General features: G+C 33.5%; 1 protein-coding gene across 2 annotated transcripts; it reads right to left on the bottom strand.

Moving 5' to 3' along the window:
• Window positions 1-5,947: 5,947 nt before the first annotated feature.
• Window positions 5,948-22,558, bottom strand: LOC124630263 (monocarboxylate transporter 2-like). 2 transcript variants are annotated; one of them, XM_047164061.1, is made up of 8 exons: window positions 22,401-22,558; window positions 12,183-12,371; window positions 10,815-11,085; window positions 10,318-10,520; window positions 9,766-10,015; window positions 8,819-8,985; window positions 7,191-7,356; window positions 5,948-7,002 (listed from the first exon to the last, which is right to left on the bottom strand). In XM_047164061.1, the coding sequence occupies exons 2-8, from the start codon at window positions 12,297-12,299 to the stop codon at window positions 6,653-6,655; spliced, it is 1,524 nt and encodes a 507-aa protein (XP_047020017.1). In that variant the 5' UTR covers window positions 12,300-12,371; window positions 22,401-22,558; the 3' UTR covers window positions 5,948-6,652. The 2 variants fall into 2 exon arrangements, with proteins under 2 accessions (XP_047020017.1, XP_047020024.1); XM_047164068.1 differs by having other exon boundaries at window positions 22,405-22,551.
• Between the last annotated feature and the right edge of the window lie 1,639 nt (window positions 22,559-24,197).

Below are 24,197 nucleotides of genomic sequence, written 5' to 3'. Positions count from 1 at the left end.
TTATAAAATTATAATTTTAACCCTACTTCTGAAGGCGGATTTTGTTGTAAATTTTGTAAATCCAAAATAACACTAAATTCGCAATTCAGCTACAGTTTCATTTGATAAATGATTGATTGACTGATCTCAATTACTGCGTGCCAGATAGCCAAATATTTTTTTCGATATGAATAAATAATGTTATAGGGGATTTAAATAGCACGGCATTTGAAAGATTTTATTTTTTGTAAATTAGTTTTAAAACACCATCACTCCTTTATCATACACAGATACTTATAGGTTATATTCATAGTTAAGCAATCAATAGTTACTAAGTTGAATGGATATATGTATAGTGCATACTTTAGTTTGAAGCAGTGTTAATGGCCTAATAATTACAAATTAAAGTAAGTAATTAAAGTCAAACATATGCATAGAAAATCCATTACTACATACTCTCAAATATTTGTAGAATATTATCATGCATATTTTTAGTGCGACACTACAGGTAATTACTTTCAAACTTGCATATAATATAGCAATTTATATTCTGTTGCACTCGACGTGTTTTGTTTTAGTCAGTGCAAAAGCTTTAAATAATTTAGAACTCTCAATGAAATTATTAAAATGCTGCACAGTGCTTGGAAATATGTTAGTTTCGTACCCACGTGTCAGCGCTCCGAACTAATATTATGCTTTTTAATCAAAAACTTTTTACTTCTGTTTATTTTTCATTGTTTTTAAATTTTGCTTTACATATTTGTAAATTGCATCGAAATAAAGCTGTTTTTAATTCGCTATATTTATAAAAAGCGTCATTTCTTCATAAAAGTCAACACAATCAAAGATTTTGTGACAAATACAAAATAAATGAGTATTTATTTGAAGAGTAACCTTTTTACATCAAAGTACACAATTATTCAGAATACTATAATAAAATAGATTGCAGTTTGTGAAACCTGTTTGTTTTAGGAAAAGTTAATGTATGCAGGTATCTAACAGCGAAAGTTTGGGGCAGACAACAACAGAATATCATGCAATTATCATACAACTTGGATTTCTCGGATTGTTTATATTTTGATGTTTGTAACTCACATGTTGCGGTTAAATTATGTAACATCATAAAAGTCAAAAACATACTAGAAGGAATACTTAGTACAAATAGACGTTGGATGAAAACAATTGAGGAAAAATAAAATTCTAAGCAAAAACAACTTGCCATAAAAATCTCTTCTGACTTACTGAGACAGTGTTCTTTGATAACGCTATTAATTATGATTACTGAAATCATAAAAAATAGTAGCACAGTGGTCACTAACATCTTTATTTAAAGAAAAAAATACTTATTAACAATTAAACAAAACAACACTCTAGTCGAATCTATCCACTTATTCCCACAATTTTCTATACGTTTCAACTGTCTAACGTAACCTAAAGCTGCCTGAGCGTATTCTAGCATTGTGGACGAAGAAACAATATACCCGTTGTTTGCAAACCGCCGGCTTATTTCGTGTGATCCACCCTATGTCTAACACAATACTTTACTGGGGAAACAGTTACGTCATGTGCACGAATATGTTCTACATGAGTGCATGTTGTACATAATATGTTATTCTGTAACTAGATCGATAGTTTTGTGTTTTGTCGCGTGAATTATTTATTGTTAATGTTCTTTAATTTTTTTACAGCTAAGCAACAAATCATCTTGTGCGTCGGCGAACATAAAGAAAACAAACGCAACGAAAGAAAAAATATGTGTCACTAATTAAACTAATAACTAATTATTACTATTTTCCAAGCCTTTTTTCAAATACCTATTTACGATTGAGTGTCGGCTTCTCTCCATTTGAGTAATAAATAATGTATTACATGGACAGACTGCATATCTGATTCCCTCATGAAAGTAACCTGGGCAGAATAGTAAGACCGTCAAAGATATAAACCAAATAATACAAATTAAAACCAGCATTTGAACGAAAACATCACAAGGCATGTAGTAACAAAGAGCAAAATACATAAAATTCTTTACGTTGAGAGTAATCCCAGTATCTTAGCGGTAAATAGGAAAAGGACCCTCCTGATTCACGGTAGCACGAAATGAATTTATTTTCCCACGGCAAAATTAAACACAAATATATTCATAATGCACACTGAAAGTAAGCGGGTTTTGCTGTTACTGTTCATAAGTTTTTTTTTTTATGAGGTCGGAATGCACGATTGTGGAATGCTGAACAAAAAAAAAAAACATTAAAGACAAAGGTTTTTACGTTCGTTTAGAACAATTATAGGTTCTTATAAAACATGAAAAGCTAGTTGCACTTTTTCAAATATTTAGGAACTTACATAACCGGCATTTAAGTTTATTGTCAAAAAGGCGAAACTGCTGTTTTATTATGCATGGTCTACCTTTTCCATAGGACAAATGATATTTTATAAAACAGTGCCATTGTTCTAACTTCGCATAAAAGCTTGTGAAGGCCTAGTTAAAAAATGTATACCTATATTATTTGTCTAAATCTTTGTTAATTACTTCATGTTACGGGTCAACCAGTAGTCAAACTTGAGTGGCCTAGAGTTATATGCCTTGATTAAAGCCCCCACTTTGATTACACACGCTTAGCCAAACGTCAAAAGGTAACCAATGAAGATACGCGTATTCAAGTTTCTATACGGTTGACCTAAAATTGATCTTAGTACTATATGAACAATATTATTTAAAGTGAAATTGAAAAGCCAAACAACCATTATTTTTAATTAACCTAATAAACTAAAAATCGTTTAACCGTCACATAAGTACGTAATAATAAATAGTTTGTTACATAATTCGAACGCTTATCATAAACTGTTTAGGAATAGTTTTATCGTACTTTGACGTTGATAGCTCTAATGTAATCTCAAGGATTTCTACTATCTAACGATTAACAAATTAGATAAATATTTACCATGCAAGCGATTACGCTAGATCAGATACTAATTTGGTAAAATATCTTTAGATATGTGCTACTGTAATAGGCGATGTTTGAATCATTTACAGTGGATTGTACCAATTAAAACCGTAACCGAAGCATTTTCAGCTGTCAAATTGTCGATTTGACCAATGCGCGGCCAGTATACGGCTGGTTTTGGTTTGGTTATCGTTATAGTTGAATGGTGTAACTCATCTTTAGAGTTCATTGATTGTTAATACTTACAAAAATGCAAAACCGACAAAAGGTTATTGCTTATTTGTAATCCCTACGGAAGTAACTCAGTCTATCTGTCCATTTTTTACCATTAAGTTAATAACTTACTTTTTTGAGAGGTGAAAAAATTATGACATTACTAAGATCCATCCAAAAGACTTGATTCACTAGTATTATGTGAGCGTGAACTAAAACCCGTCGTTACCCATTAACAAGAGGCAACTGAGCAAAATGGGTTGTTATGCTTCTCGAGGAGCAATAGAACTCGGGAATTATCGTGACTTTACTCTATATGGGGCTGTGTCGCCATAAGGAATTGGTACCTCGTTTAGTACGTATCATTAAATATTGGAATGACCTAGCGTTTATGATTATTGACGAAATAGAGTTAAGTAAATGGCAGCAGAAAATCGGGTTTTAACATTTTCTTTTTTAATCCCCAATTTCTAGCAAAAAAACATCTTTATTTTATTAAAAATCTCTATTAAAAAGAAACCAAAGTCACTATGGCAGAATCAAAAATTCCTAGAACATTTATGAAAAATTGCTTCAAAAAATCCTTTTCAAATATTATGAAATTCTTTGTAAAAGGCTGAGGTGTTTACAAGACAAATCTTTTCATCGCGTATGCGTGTCGGTGACCGTCTGGCTGCGACGCGAAGGGACGCGGCGTGACGCACGCACGATGCTGTATTTGCATTATGCATGACGTGGTTTTGGGATGTCGCAGGTATCTACTACATTTTGGCAAAAAAGGTACTTACAATATTATACGTCTCTACTGACAGGTTAAAAACAGAAGTAAAATTGCATTTATTGAAAAAAATATTAAGCAAAAAGTTTTTATCTAAATCATATAATACAAGTAAGTTGAATGATGATTTGAAGATGGAAAAATCAACTTTACTTTAAATCCAAAATTTTTAGCCAGGACGTATTTTTTTTTTAAATAATAATCTCACGTATGTAAACGATCTACGCAATTATGACGTACACAATCATCTTAATATACGTTTCATATTTTTACAGCTGTATGGAAAAGAATTTCCTTATTTCGAAGATTAATTTAATCTAATCCCCGTCTTAACAGCTCCTATCTACTTACTTTATATCTGTTTCAAATAAGCCGACATTTTTCCTCATTTCTAATTCACTTAATTTAATATATCATTCAAACACGGAACATAGCACTGTAGACAAGGATTTTGTTTACAATACAAGGTGTTGATTTGCATTTGTGCCATAGTTCAGGAGGAGGGCATACAATACGTAAATAATCGATTGGAATTACAGTAGATGGGAAATAACTAATATGCACTGCTTTTTTTGTCATTGTAATGTCGTGGTATTTCCAAAGTAATCCAATTTTATGAATGAAATTTATGAGTGATTGTTGCGTATGCTTTGTGTTTGCGTTTGTGTGAGGGTGCAGCACGGTTTTAATGCCAGTAACATACGCGCCAAGTTTAAATAAGGCTAGATGACATTTACGGAATTCCGAAAAAAATTAAAGAAAAAAAATTACGTACCAAATTTTTTATTGATTTGGGTCGAGAATCATTAGCATAATTATCTCCTTGAATATGGCACGGATGCAAATCAACAGCTTGTATAATTACGTTTATTGCATTTCTGCTTGAAAATCCAACGACAAGATGGTACATTTTTGTTTATTTTTTTCCGTCGAACGTGTCTGTTCTGTGTCATCATCATCATAATCATCTCATCCATAGGACGTCCACTGCTGAACATAAGCCTTCCCCTTAGATCTCCACAGTGTTCTGTGTACATCCGATCAAGTTTGAACGCTTTTCAGAATTATAGTGACCTTGTATACCTTTCATAATAATGTATACCTAATAAAGATTGATATGCATATTTAAGTCTGATTTTAAATCCATAAAATCATTTGGAACATTAGGAACTGGCAACTAACTGGTATTACCAGAATATTCGAACACCAAATCTATCGATACCCAATAAATGCCTCTCCATTTAGGCTATAATACGCATTGTATTTAAGCTCTTTTGTTACCATCGACGTCAGAATTCATCGCTTTTCAGGATATATCTGCCATGGGAGTATGGGAGGTTCGCTAATTAGCACTTGTATTATCTTACATTAGTCGCACCACGTATATAAGCTATTAATTATATGTCGCTTAGTATTGGATAGGCAACTAGAAACAGATTAAAAACTGTAATTTCAGTTACCTAGTTAGGTATTTCTATATTCATTATACAGTTAACTGTGAAGCTTTATACTTGCATCCGCTAGAATATGAGGTCTGCAGTCACTTGTTTAAAGTATGAAATTAAGCTAAAGTTTGAAAGGCTATTTAAATACCTTAGCTATGTCTACAAATGAGGATCTCTGTGCTATCAACCTAGCCGCGAACAGTTGTCGATTCTTAAATTGAAAACTCACATTATAGTAGTTTTTACGGGATCTCGCAAGAGTATATTCGTAATACAATGTCAGTCTTAAATACGAACTCAACGTGTAAAAGGTTCACTGAAACGAACAGAATATGTCAGCTCACTAAAACTCAGTTTAAATTATCACACCAGCGCCAGTTATTTTTGTACCTTCAGTTTGCTGAAACTGCGGTCAGTGCCGTAAGCGTAATGTCTGCTGTAGACTCGTCTCATGTTCTCATTTGCATAGACGTCGTCTGAAATACGTGAAATTTAAGGAACATCGCCAAAGCGCCTCTTGTCACTGCGGCTACCTCCATCTGAACCCAACCTTACAAAGTGCCATTTTAATTTAATTACAACAAAACTTTAAACATAACGATATTTATTTGTTAGACTAGAAATTTAAATGTACCTATCTATACAAAACTTACAATGATGATCTAAAATTAAGTCTTATTTTAAGCATGGCTAGTTAAGGTATTCATATTCATTTTGCATTTATTTTCTCTTACAAACTAACTCTTCACAATTTGTTGTCACATAATTCACTGTCAAAATAGTCATTGGAATGTAAATCGTAACTTTATTAACATAATAACCTAAGTGTTCCACTCTTCTTTCATCACTAAGTACAAATTGATCAACTTCAAGCATTCTCTATAAATATAAACGTGTTTTCACAGCCGTTACACTAAATTCTTCAGGTACTTTGGTCATATTATCAAAAGAAAAATGTCCTATGACCACTGAACTTTGAAGCTCCTATTCGAAATCAGAATCACTATTAAAAGGCCTCAGTTTTGTTCACGTTTCCTTGTCTGTTTAGTAAATACATTCTTTGTAGAAGGCACAACTCATAGTATTATTATAAGTAGGAACTATTTCTGTCATACGTCAATCAATTGTGTCTTTATCTTATACTGTATGCTTATCTTGACTACGGAACTCTTGATCGTTTCTGCTCATCTTATGAAACTAAACTCCTGTCTGTCATGACAGAATAGTGCACTGCACTAGAGAGTATTTCCAAATATTAAGTAATTTAACTCCAACTATACAATAGTCAGTTCCTATGTTTGGGCTTGTTCCGCTTCTAACTTCTTTTGTCTTCTCTCTTTCATTACTAAGTACAACATATCAGGGATCCATGTTACCAGGAGTATTACAAGAAGAACGTTTTGTGCTGTTATGCACGTTATGTAGCTTCCCGAGTAGTCTCGTACCCAACCTAGGAAGTAGCCAACTGGGGGTACTATAATGCCCATTGTCAACATTCCAAGGCCGACGGCAGCGGGCACTTGATCCATCCTCACTTGCTCCGATATCGCGATGTTCCTCGCAACAATGATCATACTCCTACCAACACCATAAAGGCAGGACATGAAGATCAACACTTCAATGTTAGTCTGATACGCCAAAACTGAAACAAATAAGATTTATTTTAAGTAATCGATCAACTATTCGATAATACGACGACCTTAAAGGTGAACGCTTATCGAGTAACAAATTCCAATCGATAATAGTTTTATCATGGTCGTATAATTTTTCCATTATTCTTCGTATCCTAAGTGCTAAAGATTATGGATTGACAGTGAATATGTTACGTACTTTGCCTGACGACGATGAGCCAGGTGCTTGTCATGATGAGCATCCACCTGGCCTTGATTTTGTACTTGTCTTGGAAGATTGGCAGGATCAGTCGGCCGGCTATGTCGGCGCCAGCGACTGCTGACATACAGTTGGCAGTTTGCTGTTTGTCCATGGATGCTACATGCTGTAACATTCGAAAAGTCATTTTAAAGACATTAATCTACATGTTTTTTTTCTAGTTTGTTTTCAAATTGTACGTGTGTATTTTGTAAAGTGAATCACACAATGCTTGCTATCTGTAGACTTTGAATTATGATATCAAATACTTAGGAACCCACTTCTACTTTACCCTACTGGACTTTGCTCCAGTTATTGAGATGACTGAATTTTAGAGTTTTATCATGATGATGATGATGATGATGATGATTGGTCTATCATTAAACGCGTGTATGTTGTAAAGAAAACGAGTTGGATAAATAATACTATCAAAACAAGCATCAAGTATATAAATTATAGTTTATTTACGGCAATTGTCTCACGGCCGATAACGCATAAAACAACTATGTTATCAACTACAGCTGAACTAGTGAGTTTCTTATTGCATGTGCTAAACGACCAGGAAGCGTGGTTTTGTATGTTTCTTGTGTCTTTGGTAGATTTAAATGAAAACATGCCCTATAGATTTAATAAATTACGGAAAAATTACGGAGATATAATTTTATTTTGTGAAAATAAATAGTATCAGCGTGTGGTACCAGTGCGTTCAAGGTGTTTCTTCTGCGAGTAATGCAGTTTATGAAATATTTGTCGGCAGTGAGACAAATTCTTCAGTATTGTAGTAAAATGATTCACAACTTTATTGACATAGTGATCATCACAGACCCACTGAATGATCAGAAAGTAGATAAAACATAAAGGAGTCTATAAATATTGGTAGAACAGTGATCAAATAAGGATTACTTATCACAGTTATTATCGAATTACCTACATTTGCACGTGCATGGTGAAAACACTTGAATTTCACGCAGTAAGGTACTGAGTTGCATGCCGATATTGTTCTCGTTGATAAATGAAGCTTACATTTTTAAACCTTCGAATGGTAAATGTCCGTTTAACATGACAGAGTTCGAGGTGTGAAAAAAATAAAGATGTTACTAGAGATATTCCGAAAAACAATTGCCATCATTAAAACTATGATTAGTTATTTTTACTGTAGCTATGTGTTATTTTTTATATGTAACTTTTGTGCCTAGAAGTTTTAACAATTTTATAACCCAATAAATATTGAATTCCAACAATTGAATTTCAATGAATTGACTGTTGATTTTAGCTCGGTATCAATAATAAAAATGCTAAAAGTGTTGTCATGCGCTTCTGATTTGTCAATGTTTTTGTATTGTGAAAAATTACATTGTTAATTCATAGGTTATCATTTGTTGTTAAAACGTTATAGAGAGCCATGTTGTAAAGTAATACGAACGTGTTTTTTTTGTCTGATATAATAGCATTTGCTATATTTTAACGTTTTATTGTTAATTTGTAATGTTATAGGTAAACACAATGCACTGAAGTTTTTCAGATATCCATATCAATTCTCTTAATTTTTTGGCTTATTAAAAATATGTATATTGTGGTCAATGACTTACCTGCAAAAAGAATGGGTACAGCATACTGAAGTTTTGTATCGAAGTTACAGCTAAGGCTGTACCAATCACGATGTTCAGGAACCTCGTGTTTGACAGTAGAGAGATACCAAAGAGATCGTATAATTTTTGCAGTACGGTCGGTTTTTGTGCTGGCTTAAATAATACTCCTGAAAAAAAATAGATTGAAAATAAATACAATATTCATAAAAAAATATCAGGAGCTAAGTCGTTCAATGGGATGGTAATTCGATTTTTGTGATCCACTTATAATAACAGATGTTATTTTTTGAAATACAATTACTAGAATTAAACCAACTTCAGACTTGTACCTATCAGTTATGTCAGTTTTATACGTAGGTAACTAAATATTATTATCAATGAGGTAAAAATAAATATTATCAATGAGACCAAGTAATATGAGTAAATCCTTTTGATCACTACTGAATAAATTTAATTTAATTGGCAATGAATACAGTTCTTAGTACCAAAATTATGTGAAAATAAATTATCGTTTACGCCTAAATTCTTAGACTCTCTATAGTAGAATTATCATAATAAGAACATTATATTTTAATAATAATTGAATTTGAAGACTAGAAAATGCTAGTACTGATTGACGTTAACAAAAAAAATCTTGGAAAAATTTATGAATACCTCTGCAAATAATTAATTGGAGTAAAACTTAACAGGTCCCGAATAAAATAAAAATACATGTTTTATTTCGTATATCTGGAAGCCTACCACAACACGATTGGGTAAAGTCTAGGCAGAGGACACGCATTATTTCGTAATGGTTAATGAGTGAAAATTAAGATAGCATAAAATAGACAGATCAACAATGAAATAAAATCTCGAGGTTTTCTAAAAACACCTCAAATGGCAGTTGACCTCAAAAAAACTTTTCTAAGACTTTCTAAAAATTAAAACAAAAACATAGCGTTCCTTACCATTTGCACCATTCGCGTCTGATTTATTTACGTTTCCACCGTTTAATTCTTTATTGCTCGTTTTGCTTCCCCAGTTAGATTTTTCACTTCCATTTGCCTGATTTTGAGCATCACCGTTGGTCTGTGATGATTTTCTTACTCCGTCCTTTGGTTTGTCTTGTAATAAGTGTAGATTCTCGTCTATTGCTACTTCTTCTTCTACTTTCTTCATGTGCCATTCTACTGGTTGTATAAGCATGGTACCGGCAATCTAAATAAATAAGAGTAATATGAATACTAATACTTATTCAAAACTTGTTTTATGCGAATAAGTTTTGGTATGATATCGATTAACAAGAAAATGGTAAGCATTACCTATTAGTCACACCAAAGATACGAGTACATCTTACAATCTGTGGTTAATCATAAATTATTAAGGCTTCTAAAAAGTTACATAATGTTGCTGTATGATAAATATTAGGAACTGTAACGATAAACATCAAGACGATGCAACCAGCTAATTAGACGAAACCAAAGTTTTGGACATAAACGAGTAATAAAAAAGGCAGTTACCCCGTGCAAACTCAGAGACGACAGCAGCAAGCAAGCGCCACGGAACCCGTAATGTTCTAGAAGGTACCTCACTAAGTGAGGCATTAAGGTCTGTCCCACACCTGTGCCCACGTTCGCAAGACCCACTGCACGGCTTTTCTTCAGCTTAAAATAGCTATTTATAGCCACAAATGATGAGTTCTGGATAAAACCCAAACCCAAACCTGTAATAAGCATAATAGATTCGTTGTTTTACCAAACATTTCGAATATGGGTTGAAATTACCAACGCTCGTGGTTTGATTTGGGCCCATTTAGAATATTAATAATTTCATTTGTTTTGTTATAATGTATTGTTATGTAGGTCATTAAAAGTTCCATACATCATAATCGTTAACCTCCAAAATCATGAAAATAACATAATTGATTACGAAAATGTACGCATTTTAACCCGTCAACATCAATAGTACCGCATTATGCTAAACAATAAACATTGAAGAACAAACAAGACAGGCTTACCTAATAGGACGCCGTAAGTTAACACCAAATGGAAGATATTTGTTGAAAATCCGCTGAAGAAAATTCCGGCTGTACAGAAACACGCTCCGGTTACCGCTACAAATCTTGTTGATGTCAACTTAACTACGGCCCCGGCTATTGGGCCGCCGAAATTTGTGATGAACAACATCGTGCTCATTACAATGGCGGCGCCTTGGGTCCTGTGCCCCATTGCCTCTAACGCGTCTCCGTATAGCAAACTGAATAGTGACAGCATTGATTGGTTGAAAATCTGTAAAGGACAACCAGTTTTTGAATGCAGAACAACGTACAGCGTGCGAGTATGATATAAATACACTTCAACCCCGTTCAAAAAATGGCTGATCCAAAAACTGTTACTGTGACTTTCATATGTTATTTTTTATGGTTTCTCTGACGAGAATATGTGACCCAGTTATACAAATACTTCTAACAATAGTAACGAGTTTGAAGCTATGACAGACGCTATGAATGTGAAACCTTCCAGAATTGATCGTAAAGCGATTGAGGTCAAATGGCACTTATGAATAGCCTGTCTGAGACTCGCACTAGATAGATATTTTGTTAAAAGTCTACCCTAGATGGTTGTATGAATTTCGCGAGTCATTTGGGACTTTATTTACTGTACGTATTACCCAGATTCTTGACCCTATGTCGGCTATTACAACTGAAAGTCAAAGAAAGATTTAGGAAAAAAAAATATTTTACTAAAGACTAGCTTCTGCCAGCGGTTTCACCCGCATCCCGTGGGAACTACTTCCCGTACCGTAAAAAGTAGCCTATAGCCTTCTTCGATAAATGGGCTATCTAACACTGAAAGAAATTTTAAAATCAGACCGGTAGTTCCTGAGATTAGCGCGTTCAAACAAACAAACAAACTCTTCTGCTTTATAATATTAGTATAGATTAATATTTGAGTGCTTGGTAGGTATGTTTTCTAAATTAAAGTGAAGTGTTACAATGTTTTCGGCGTTATCTCGTTTAGTGCGCAAATTTCGTTAAGTACTACAATACATTCCGAATATTGTTGTTTTATCAACTAGCCAATCGATATCGGTTACTGATAAATTGGTAGCTTCCCTAATGTGGGGTTATGTTATAAATTAAGCGGCCTTGTAGTTGGCAAGCCAGAGATAATGCGCACTATATCCTGTTGTTGTTATTGTCATTTCATTTTGGTAATGAACTGTGAGTGTGAACAAATGCCTACCTACACGTGATTATTTCGAAAAGCTGCTGATTTGAAAAATATTTCATTCAAGGGAAAGCTGTAGTCTACTTTTTATAGAAAAAAGTAGAAGTTAGAACTCAGGTTTTTTACATAGATAACATATAAAAATATGTACTTACATTACTCATTGCTGTCCCTACTAAAACCATCCACCCCCATCCGCCATCGGGCGGTACCAATTTGATTACTTTCTGTGTCTTTGGAGTTAGCACCAAAGAGTTTTTTTCAGTCGCCATTTTTTATTTTGTTTTATTTTCCTTTCTTGTATCAGCTTAACATACTTTGATTTGCAGATGTTTCTCTTCACCCTGAAACAAAAAAGTTAGAAATAAATATTTTTCGTTTGGATCTAAAACGAGCAAAAATAGGAAAATTGATAATTGTGGCTTCGAGTGCAATGTGTGTCACTTAATATACGTAGATTGAATTATAAGATAACGATAATATTATTAAAATATGCAATAGTATTCTCTGATAACAATCTATTCACTTAAACGTAAATGTAAACAACTTGAAAATAATTTCCCACGTGGGCTGATTATCAATATAACTTCTTGGTTCATCTCATCATGCATTTCGTGTACATAAAAGTAATAAAAAGATTTTACGTTGTAGGCTGTTACGTCGTTTTACGACTGGGGTGTGTCCGATTGTATATCGCCTGTATAATTAGACCAGAGTTCGCGACTTACGACCTTTTATCTCTCGTCAATAGTAATAACGGAATTATACCGATTTTTACCCTATTTGTGTGTATAATGAAAACAAAAGTAAATCGTTGTTGTTGTAGTTCTTTTCTGAAGTACTTTGTGTTCGTGGGGGGTCGTTGGTTAGTGATAGATAAAGGTATCTTCCGAACATTGTATAAACAAAGCTATTGAGTGAGAGTTAATTAATGCAATGCAAATGCAATTGAAATATTTCCACAGCGTTATTTTCTTTGTAACCTTTGGAAAGAGTTTCAACTCCTTTGCTGTAAATTGATTCAAACGCTAACAAAAACCTATTGCAATATTAGCACGGTGCTATTTTCATTATTTGGGTATTGTAAGTTATAGAGAATATAATTTGTCTTTTGTTAATATGATGACATTTCAAATAATTAAAGAAAAAAATGTCATCATAAATAAAATGAAACAAAAGAAATCGAACAAAAGATTTACTAACGCCGTACACTAACCCACAAATAAACATAACTAACGAGAGTGAAACTTTCACACTCCAGCAAATAAAGATAAAATGATCAAGCGAATGATCCCATCAGTGAACCCTGTCGCTTAATACGATATGCATACATTATATTATACTTAATTATAATAATAAATATAAGGTCAAAGCCCGTTCACACGTTCTCAGCTTGACGTAACAATACCGAAGTGTGGAGCAACTTCTTGCGAGTCTGGATTTATAAATAACTTAAGCGACTTTCCCCGTGGTTTTTTGCACACTTCCTCTAAAGATAGTGCATTTTAAATGTTGATGATTTTCCTAATAGGAAATGGCTCATTTGAATAAAAAAGAAGTTATTAAGTGTAACAATATTTTGTGAGAGTAAATAATTATTTTCTAGTCTAATACTGTTTACTTTAAAACGATAATCTAAAAAAAAAAAACAATAAAAAAAAGGTTTAAGATGTTTAGGTGTAGGTGGGTGTAGGTGTTTTTATCCGCGTACTCAAGTAGATAGCCACTTTCCCACGGAATACTATTGATACCGCTGGCAGAAGTCAGATTTTAAATATTTAACATCAACATTAAATATAGTTTATGTGTTATTGTGTTAGCCATTTATTTAGCTTTGTATTCATACAATGATTGTTATATTTTTGTATAAATATAGATCTCGTTAATTAAGTAACATATTTATGTAATATACTTACTACGTGTGTAATCTGTATCTAAGAACCAATGTTCAGTGTCATATTCCATGATGTTAAAGTAAACAATTATTTCTAACAGATTCTAAATATTTTGCTATGTGACCTTTCCTTAGAGATAAGGTAACCCTCCGAATAAACTGATAATATTTTTTTTGAACCATCATGGTATACCGGGTCTCGTGACTAACATACGCGCGAGTTAGTCCAATCTAAGTTACTGTTTAAATAAAACTACTTTTACGGATTTTATCGCGTTATATTAATAATATAATACGATAAAATCCGTAAAAGTTGTTTTATTTAAATGTCTAATATTCGCGTAAGTGTCAGAAATCAATAAGTTACTGTTTTTTTTTTTCAATCTCTGTTGATCTTCAGCAATTATCAAAAGTTGAGTTTGAGAGTTGAATTCTGATAACATGTTAGCATTTAAAGTTTTGGGTTACAACTACAATATAAGTGTACCAACTTCTGATAGGTTGTAGCAGGTAGTAAACAACGGAATCTAAGAAGTGGCCATGAAATATTTTTTCTATTATCTCAATCTACTTAGATATTTTCCAAAAAAGTGTAAATTCGGCACATTTCTATAAACACGATTAAATAAAGAAGTTCAACGCTAGCTTTTGACCACGACAAATCTCATCTAAGACTTCTTAAGAAGCCGAAAGACTTTGTCGAACGAAAAGAAAAAGGGAAAATATGAAAATGTTATTCTTCTTACGGCCCAGAAAATGTAAAATATCCGGTAGGGATAAAGTAGAAAGATTTTTTGTTTTTTTTTCTCTCTGAACTGTGTCGTACATTGATAACGCGGTATCTACATATTTTGTGTTCATATGCGTATGACGCATTTCAATGTTTTTTTTTTTTACGTTTACTGGTAGAATTCCCTCGTATTTAGATCAAAGTATTAGTACTTTGATCTGTGATGATGCAATATCTTGATGCCTGGTTTTGTTTTTTTTATTTTTATGTTGAAGTGTATTCTTGATTCATTAAGTAATTTAAATATGTGTAATTTTTTGTTATTTACTTTTTACCCTTTTTTTTAAATTATAGTTTGAGTACCTAACTATTAATTGGATAATTCCGAAATCATCCTTTCATGTGAAAAATAGAGTATTATGGTGTTTCACCCATCGTCTCACCAGTGCCGTAACTAGCCTTTTATGCGCCCGGTGCGAGCTTTCAAAACTGCGCCCTTGAAAAATATTCTAACCAGGCTCTGACAATAAAGTGGACAAATGTGCATAAAAATAAATCTATCTATTTTTTGTTTACGAAGGTATAGGTACTTAGTAGATTTCTTTAAGATAAAAATTGTTTATTCAAAATCTATCTCTCGCACGCTAGTGCGTCAGTAACGCCGCACGCGTAGTTAATGAATAAAATCAAAGATAAAGGGAGGACCAATGAATGTGGCTGACCCATACCCATAAGAAAAACAGAGACATAATATATGTAGTTACCGATTGCGCGAGCGAAGCGAGCGCGAATTTTTTTTTTTCGTTGTTCACAAGTCCATGCAAAAATTACCTAAAATGTAGCCCAATCGTACATAAGTTATTGCTGGTTGGTGAATGCAAAAACACGGGAACACAGGTTCTGATTGCGCGAGCGAAACGAGCGCGAAATTTTTTGTTATATTTTAGAACTCAAAACAAAAATGACTTAAAATGTTGCCCAAACGTAGATAACTCTTTGTTGGTGTTGGCGCCTATGAATTAAAATTTTGGGACTTAAAGTAGTACCATAAATAGAAACTAGAAGTTACTTTCTAATTAATAAAAGGACTTAAAAACGACGCTACCTTTTTGCTAGGGTAGACAAAAAATGTTGAAAAATAAAAACAACTATAAAGTGAAGCAAGCCCGAAAAAGCTTTTTTGAGATTTGGATCACTAAAAGTCCTTAACGTATATAATAAAAGGCGACTGTGAAGAAGCCCCGAGCGAAGGGAGCGCGAATTTTGTTGAGTATTGGGATATTAAATTCAAAGTAGCTATATGTGAAAAAAACGTAAGTGTAAAGAAAACCGCGAGCGAAGCGAGCGCGAAAATTTTTGAGTTTTCGGACATAAAAGTAGTGTATCTAACGCGCCGGGCATTGTATGACAATACATTAATTTAATTGAAATTTCTTGGTCCAGGAGCGTACCGCGGTGCCCCTGAGCCCGCGGCGCCCGGGTTATTCGCCCACCCTGCATCATAGGTTAAGGCGGCCCTGATGCTATCCATACATTTGGATACAGTTCTTGTAAGCTGCGATCTTTGATGAAAATTAAAACAAAAATAGGAGTAAAATTCTGATCAAGGATTGGTTGGGGGCGCCTGCGGCGCCCCTTATGTCCGGCGCTGTGGGCCGTCGCCCAGCCGCGCCCTACCCTAAAGCCGCTACTGGCTACAATTTATAAACATATTGTTCGAAATACTAATCCTGCGCAGACGAAGTCGCGGGCACCAGCTAGTACTAAATGTATGAAACCGATACCGTTCTGACGCGTCACGTCACGACACATCAGACAAATATAAGACCACCTTCACAAGTGTTGTTGTTTCAAGATATCTTGAAAAATTCCATATAGATATAAATAGTACAGAGGGCGCGTCTACACCATATTCGCAATAAAACAAAATGTACCTACTAACTACCATGCATGAAACAAAACTAGACACTGGTCTGGTCATTTCTGCGCCCCTCCAGGGTCTGCGCCCTGTGACTGGGCACCGCTGGCACCGCCCTAGTTACGGCACTGCGTCTCACCAATGACTAACGTCAAACAGTAATTTGTACTGTAAAAATATTCCATCTTTTTTACTTAACGTAATCACGTGTGCTACTGAGAAACAAACACTACTACTTAGTGTTTTTATATAAAGTTAATGATACCTATAGTATCAACAAATAAAAGAAATAATCATCAATCATTTATTTTTGTTTGATTGGTTGCTAACCAATCTGACGTGACGTAATCGTACACCGCATAAAAAGATAAATTGGAAAAAGTAAATAATCATACTTAGTAGTGGTTTTATAACTTCGATTTCTTAGCTTCAATAGTTTTTTTTTTTTTACTGAAACTAGCGGTTTTCCCGCGGTTTACCCGCGTCTTGTGCGAACTTCTTCCCTTACCAGGACTCGGAAATATTGTAACTTTCCAACAGTGAAATAATTTTTCAAATCTGTTTAGAAGTTTCGGTGTCTTTTCCGTGCAAACCAAAAGACAAAAAAGTAATACAAGTTCAAGGCTTAAAAACCATGACCTTCGAGACATAAGCCCAATCTATATAAATATCTAAGGTAAGCCGACCTGTTATAACATAAACAGATTATACCCACTGGGGAGAAAGCATTTTTGCATCGAAAAATATAAAGAATATCGTAAACAAACCCACAGATATGTAATACTAGTTCCTGCAAGCGGCTTCACCCGCGTCCCATCGAAACTGCTCTACGCAGACTTATAACTTTCCACGTCAAAGCCATATTTAACTCTAAAATATTGTCTTTCAAATCGATCAAGTATTTTCTGAGATTACCATGTTCAAGCAAACAAACCAACTCTTCACTTTTATAAAATTAGTAGGTACAGTAATATTACTGTCTCAATTAAATTTATGATAGTGTGAAGTGATAATTATTCATTGTCTTTCAAACAGCTCAGGGTAAGTGTTGAACAATTAATTATGTATAATTTTCCCTCAATTAACTCAAAAAAGAAAAATATTAATTCGATTTTCCTCACGAATGTCTCTATGGGCTATTCAATGGTCTCGAAGCCGTGCCTATGACAATAATTATCGTTACTGAAAACCGTAATGAGAAAAAAAAATTCTAAGTATAATAATATGATTTATTAAATTATAGATAGTAATAATTTAGAGAGTAAGAACCTAATTTTATAGATTCTTGAATATATCATATCTCTGTAAATTATTATACAGGTGCTAATGGTGTGTTGATATTGTATATCACCTACTTACATACCAAATATCAACCAAATCAGTGCAGCCGTTTTTGCGTGGAAGAATAGCAAACATATACATCCATACATTGTCACAAACTTTCACATTTATAATATTAGTCGGATAGTAGGATTCACATAATTTTAATCAACTTTAAATAAAGTAAATCATAGGAACTTCCAAAATATAGAAGAAATGTGAAAATTAATGGAATTTGTCTTCTTTTATCATCATCACAGATATTGAAGCGCGGAACCACAAACGAGGAAATCTGCTAATAAATTGGAAAAGGTTTTTCAATTCGTTCTGCCTGTTCTGAACGTGTTATATAATTATAAAGGAATTATTGTAATTTAATTAAGAGTTATTTTATAAATGCCATGCTTATAATTGTTCCGTGGATTAAGATAAGCCCGCTTACGTCATATTTCTAACGAGCGTGATTCATGATTCGCATGCTTAGGCTGAAACAAAAACTAGCATGTATAATAAGTTATTATTACGTACACGCTTTTTTAGTGATCCACAGATTACTCTGTGTCTAAAGTACAGTGACATAACAATAACAAATTATCTGATTATTTTCAACATTAAGAATCGCGTGATGTGTTTTTAGCACCATGAAATAATGATTATTATAACTGCAATATGTTTGCAGTGTGCAAGTAGTATGCTCGTGGCGACATAAGGTGCGCTTACGGCGGTCCTGACGCTACTATTGATCATCTACATATTCGATAGAGAAAGGGGCAACTCTATGTCCCGAAAAGCAGGTAAATTAATTCGTTGCTCCATTTCATATTCATTCATCACATTCATTGAAATTGAATATGACAAATTAAGAAATGCACATTTTCGACAACCTTTATCATGATATCGATAAGTCTGTCTGCGATAAGTTTGTACACGAATTGCACTCGTGCAGTAAGAATGCATAAGATTATAAAAATCCTTACTAATATTATGAAAGTAACTCTGTCTGTTTGATAGATTTTCACGCAAGTTATTTGATAAACATACAGTACATATAGTGTAGAGCCTGAGAAAGGACATAGGCTACTTTTTTATTCGGGTACAGGAGGAAGCATAAGTGGTTTCCTACGAACGCGAGTGGAACTGCGGGGAAAAGCCAGTGCAACTCATAGTGCAATTAAACCTTGACCATGAATTAATGTTATTACACGTGCTAATGATATAGTATGTTTTGATTAAGAAATTGATAAAGAACGGCCTTGACTTGGCGGTCTAGTGGATTCAAAGCTATTGTAAAGGTGCTAGGTTTACCTATTTCCCGGTGAAGAAAAAGGTGCAAAGAATAACATTGTAAAGTTTTGTGATTTTGAGTGCGAAAATATTTTCATTAGTAGATAGGTGCAGTTTGCAGCCGACTTCCCAAAACAAGGAAACTCTCAATTCGAATATTTATTAGTTACTATTTTTAGCTATAAATTTTGATGTTAGCTATAAACCATGATAATCAATATTTTTTTTTATTTAGGTACTAAAGAATATATAATATGCAATAAAATTATATGTATATCTCACGCATTGATCTTGGTAAAATGGTTGATTAGAAATTAATGTGAATTGCCCATTGTGTCTCGCTATTGAGTAAATATAGGTATAGCAAATCCTTTTATATTTTATAGTCCCACACTAAGTTTTATTTTTAAAATAATACACGTGATTTTCTTAATAATGCATAAGTTGAATATTGCGCCCATCGTGGGTGAATCGACACGTGAACGCGAAGCGATCCGAAGCAAATTTAAATATGTAGGTACGCTCTGTACGCGCCTTACCGCGCAACGTCACACCGTCCACTTCAAAAGACATCAGGCATCAGACCAAAGATCGTGTGAGAGGCACACAAAAAACCACTGCTCTTTAAATGAATAATCTAGATATGCTAAGCGATAGGCCACGAAATGACGTAACGGGACGCAGTGTGAAACAATCGAAGGTTACTGGCATAAACGAAATTTCGGTCTGCGTCATATCCTGTGACTTAGTATCTGTGACAATGGAGAACACCAAAAAACTGCTGTTTAAAATATTCTGATTTATTCACGGTGTTTTGCACTTTTAAGGACAATGATTTAAATAAAAAAGAAGTATAACATAACTATAGTATGTCCTGTTTAAGAAAAGACGTTACATTTAAATTTTTCTGAGAAAATATTTTTTCCCCTAGGCAGTTAGGTACTTCCTAAACGTAGAATACTTTATGACAGCTTCATATCTACACGAGTCTAATAATACCGGAATCTTCACAATACGTCACTACACACACATGCATTCACTACACATGTATTCAACAAAAAATCCATTCTAATATTCGGTTTTTATCTCGGAGGTCACTGTCAAAAGTTATACAACAAAGCGATTTAATGATTACTTATCATCTTTAATATTACGAAGACAAGTTCAAAAAGGAAAGTTTTTTACTAGGTAACTTAATTAGGCATATGTGCATAGAATATTTTTTTGTTGTTGTAAATAACCCATTGGATGCGAGCAGCCGAAAATCGATCTCAGTGGCGTGCACTTGGAGAGGCCTATGTCCAGCAGTGGACTGCTATAGGCTGATGATGAATGATGAATGAAATAACCCATTTAGAGGTTACAATCCATATTTTTTCAAAAAAGTTATGCAACCTCATCATCATTATACCTCATTTTATTTTGCTAGGTCTAGTAAACGGACATAGCCATTTGTAGTACAACTAATAATACCCTAGATAGTATCACTAAGAGAATTGAACCACCAGACCATGGTTCCTGCGGCTAATGTTGGCACTATTGTGTGTACCAACTTTATTATTAAAAATATATGGCGTCCTGTTTGCCAGTGTAATGTATTTGCGGAGTTTATCCATGGTCGGGGAAAATAGAAAACTAAAAATGAAAATAGTTATGGTGGAGTAAGTAGTTAGTGTTTTTATAAAATTATAGAGTACACTGCAAATTAAAGTTTAATATTTATTTGGGAACGCATAAACGTCACCGCTGAATCTGTATACGCTCCTAATAAAAACTAACAATAATAACAATAGTGCTCGAATCTATTTACTATTTACGTTATCTTGTGATGCTGTGTGAAAAATTCATAAATTGGTCATTTCTTGTTACAAAATGCGTTAACAAGATTTTTCAGCAGCACGGTAATGGTAATTGTTCAGTAGCGATTTGCAGACGCTAGTTAAAATAATGCGTGGAGATGAACTTCAAGAGTAATAAGCATACTTATAACGCTGCTTACATCTAGCTAATGGCGCCAGCCGATAAAACGTAATCCAATCTATTATTAAAATCAATAAAAAGAATTCACGAGTCATTAATTAAACACTCATTGTAAAAGTGCTTATCGGATTGATATAGCTGTTGTCATCTACGCGGACCTAGGTAAGTACCTATATGAATGTTCCGCAATATGAACAATTGCAATATGATTTGTCAAAGGCCGTAGAAATGCGCTCGCGTCATTTTTCCGACATCACGATAAATTAGGTGAGAACGGTATTGTGAGAAAGTGTTCGTATTTATAAAATAATCTTTCGCTTGCTGGATGATTTTAGGTAAGTAGAGTTCTTTCGGTATCATGAAGTTAATTTTGAATAATTATATGGTTAAGTAGTTATGGTAATTCCGATTCCGTAATGGGTAAGATATTCATAACTAACAAAAATACCGATTACATTTCTTTTACCTTTCGATAAGATACGTTTAAATTCGCACGCTAGTTCGGTAAATCCATATCAAAACGTGAAATTAGTTAATCTGCTCAAGAATATAGATACCTAAAAAAAATACAGAGTTCCTGATAACCGTATGTAGCCTAAGCATATAATCTTTTGCGTCACCTTTTACAAAAGAAAACACATGTGTCACGTTTTGGTTACTTAATTGATTCAATTAAAGGATTGCCCTCCGTTGCTAACGAAATTATTGGGCAAAGGAAACAAGCCAATATAGCCTTTGTGATAGTAGGAACTTACATGACGTCACAGTCCACATGTTAAGTACAGTTAGCGCCAATTTTCGAGTATGAAATAATTGTTACAAATGTTTCGTCATGATTTTTTTATTTGGGAGCTAAATAGTCAAAGTTTTTTTTGTATGTAGGTATGAGTAACTAGAACTCTGTATTTCATAATCCTTGCACAATAATGTAACTTACTAGTTTTAATAATAGTAACATTTTTATTTACATTTTATAACATTTTGACGCATGTATTCAATAGTTTTGTCGAATTCATATCAATGTAATCCAAGGTATGCATGTTATGTGCAAATATTGTTATCGAATTTAGGTCAATTTGTTTGTTTACTTTTTGCAGTCCGCACAATAAATATTTAAACGCTGATTAATACAGTCGGTGCATTTATATATAAAAAAATTAACGTTCTTTTTTTAAACATTATCATTTCCCGCGTAAAATTTAAAAAATAAAACAAAAAAGAACATAAAAATAAAGAAGGTCCCTTACCTACTCTCACAGTAAGTTCTATATTCAAAATCGTATCACGTATAACAATGGCGCGATCGAGTCAACTCGTTACACACTGACTCATCAGTTGTTCTTCATGCGTCTGTACACTGCGGCTTCACTAACATCAATGAACGTTGACATCGGGTATCATTAAGCCAGGCGAACGCGATAAAACACGACGCTAACTTTTATAATTTATTAGGGACTGTTGCTAAGTATAAACTGGTCAGTATTGAGCTAGACTTGTTTACAGTGTCTCATTAAAAAGTGGAATTAATCTATGGTCTTGTGTGGCATGAACTTACGAGACTTGCAATGCAATGAAGATTTTTCTAAAAGCGGAGCAAGAGATCACTCGGAATTTACTTTAAATTATCCTGCAACATAAATGTCTACCTTTACCTATGTGTGAAGTCTTGGACCAACGAAATCACACTTCAATACCCATGTCTCATTTTTCTTGTGCTTAAGCTCATTTAAATTTTTTGCCCAACCTCTCGTGTTACCAAGTAATTCTACCCAAAAAAAAAAAAACTAAAAAACACGCTTTTTATAGAAAACCGAACTAAAAAATAGCAAATAAATTTTAATGAATTTAAATTAAGAAAATAGTGTTCAAAATTTCAATGAATATAAATTAATAATAGTGTGAATACAAAAAAAAATATTTAAAAAAGCGTGGGGTGCATGGTGTCAATAGTTATAAATATTTTATTGACAGATATGAGTAGAGTGATTTTCATTTCGATATGACCTTAAAAAGCACCCCACGCTTTTTTAAATATTTTTTTTTGTATTCACACTATTATTAATTTATATTCATTGAAATTTTGAACACTATTTTCTTAATTTAAATTCATTAAAATTTATTTGCTATTTTTTAGTTCGGTTTTCTATAAAAAGCGTGTTTTTTAGTTTTTTTTTAAACTATTATTTATTTTCTACTTTTTAGTTTGGATTATTTATAATAGCTTTTTAATTTTAAACTATTGCACGACTCGTGATGCGAAGCATCAGAGAGTGCTTTACGATCGAAAAAAAATTTTCGCCTTATTTTGGCAACTATTTTTAGTATTATAGCCTTGTTAGTTAAAGGAATCAAGATATTTTGCATTTTCTGTTTTTTAGTTTGTTTTTTTTTTTAAAGTAGGTTTAGTTTTTTTTTAAACTATTATTTGTTTTGTAGAATTAAAATTCTCTTTAGTATACAAAAATTTGACAATATTAGAGAAAACGGCTAAAGATAATTATTGGAAATAAAAATTAACAACGAGTCCTGCCCTATCGACTGTTGTTTCCTAGCTAAGCTACTAGGTGATCTGCTGACCTACTAGTACACAAGATGGGGTGATGATAAATAAAACCTCCTCTGTGCACTAGAGATGGGTAACTCAGGAGTGATAGATACAAATGATATGAATCATTCCATTTGAATCAATCACTCTTCATATCTTTACATATCCGAATGTGTCAGTAGTTCAGTATATCTTTCTTTACACCTCACTCACTCGTCGGTCATCGCGTCGGGTACTAACTGATCTGTGGCGTCGGATAGCTTCGTCGCGCGCCATTGGTTGAACGTCAAGCGAGCCGTCTCGCTCGCACCCATACGATTACGAATGTCGTTACTTTGACCACAATAAGTTGACACCCAATAATAAGTTGTTAACTCTATTGCTCACGCATAAGGCTTATAATTGTTTGTCCTTAGTGAATATTTCGGTATTATAATATTGTCAAATGTATTGAAAACTTACCGAACAAAAATGTTTTGACTCGAAATACACATTTTGA

Source organism: Helicoverpa zea, chromosome 1, assembly GCF_022581195.2.
Source record: "Helicoverpa zea isolate HzStark_Cry1AcR chromosome 1, ilHelZeax1.1, whole genome shotgun sequence".
Classification (NCBI taxonomy): domain Eukaryota; kingdom Metazoa; phylum Arthropoda; class Insecta; order Lepidoptera; family Noctuidae; genus Helicoverpa; species Helicoverpa zea.
This window is presented reverse-complemented; position numbering and strand designations above follow the sequence as displayed.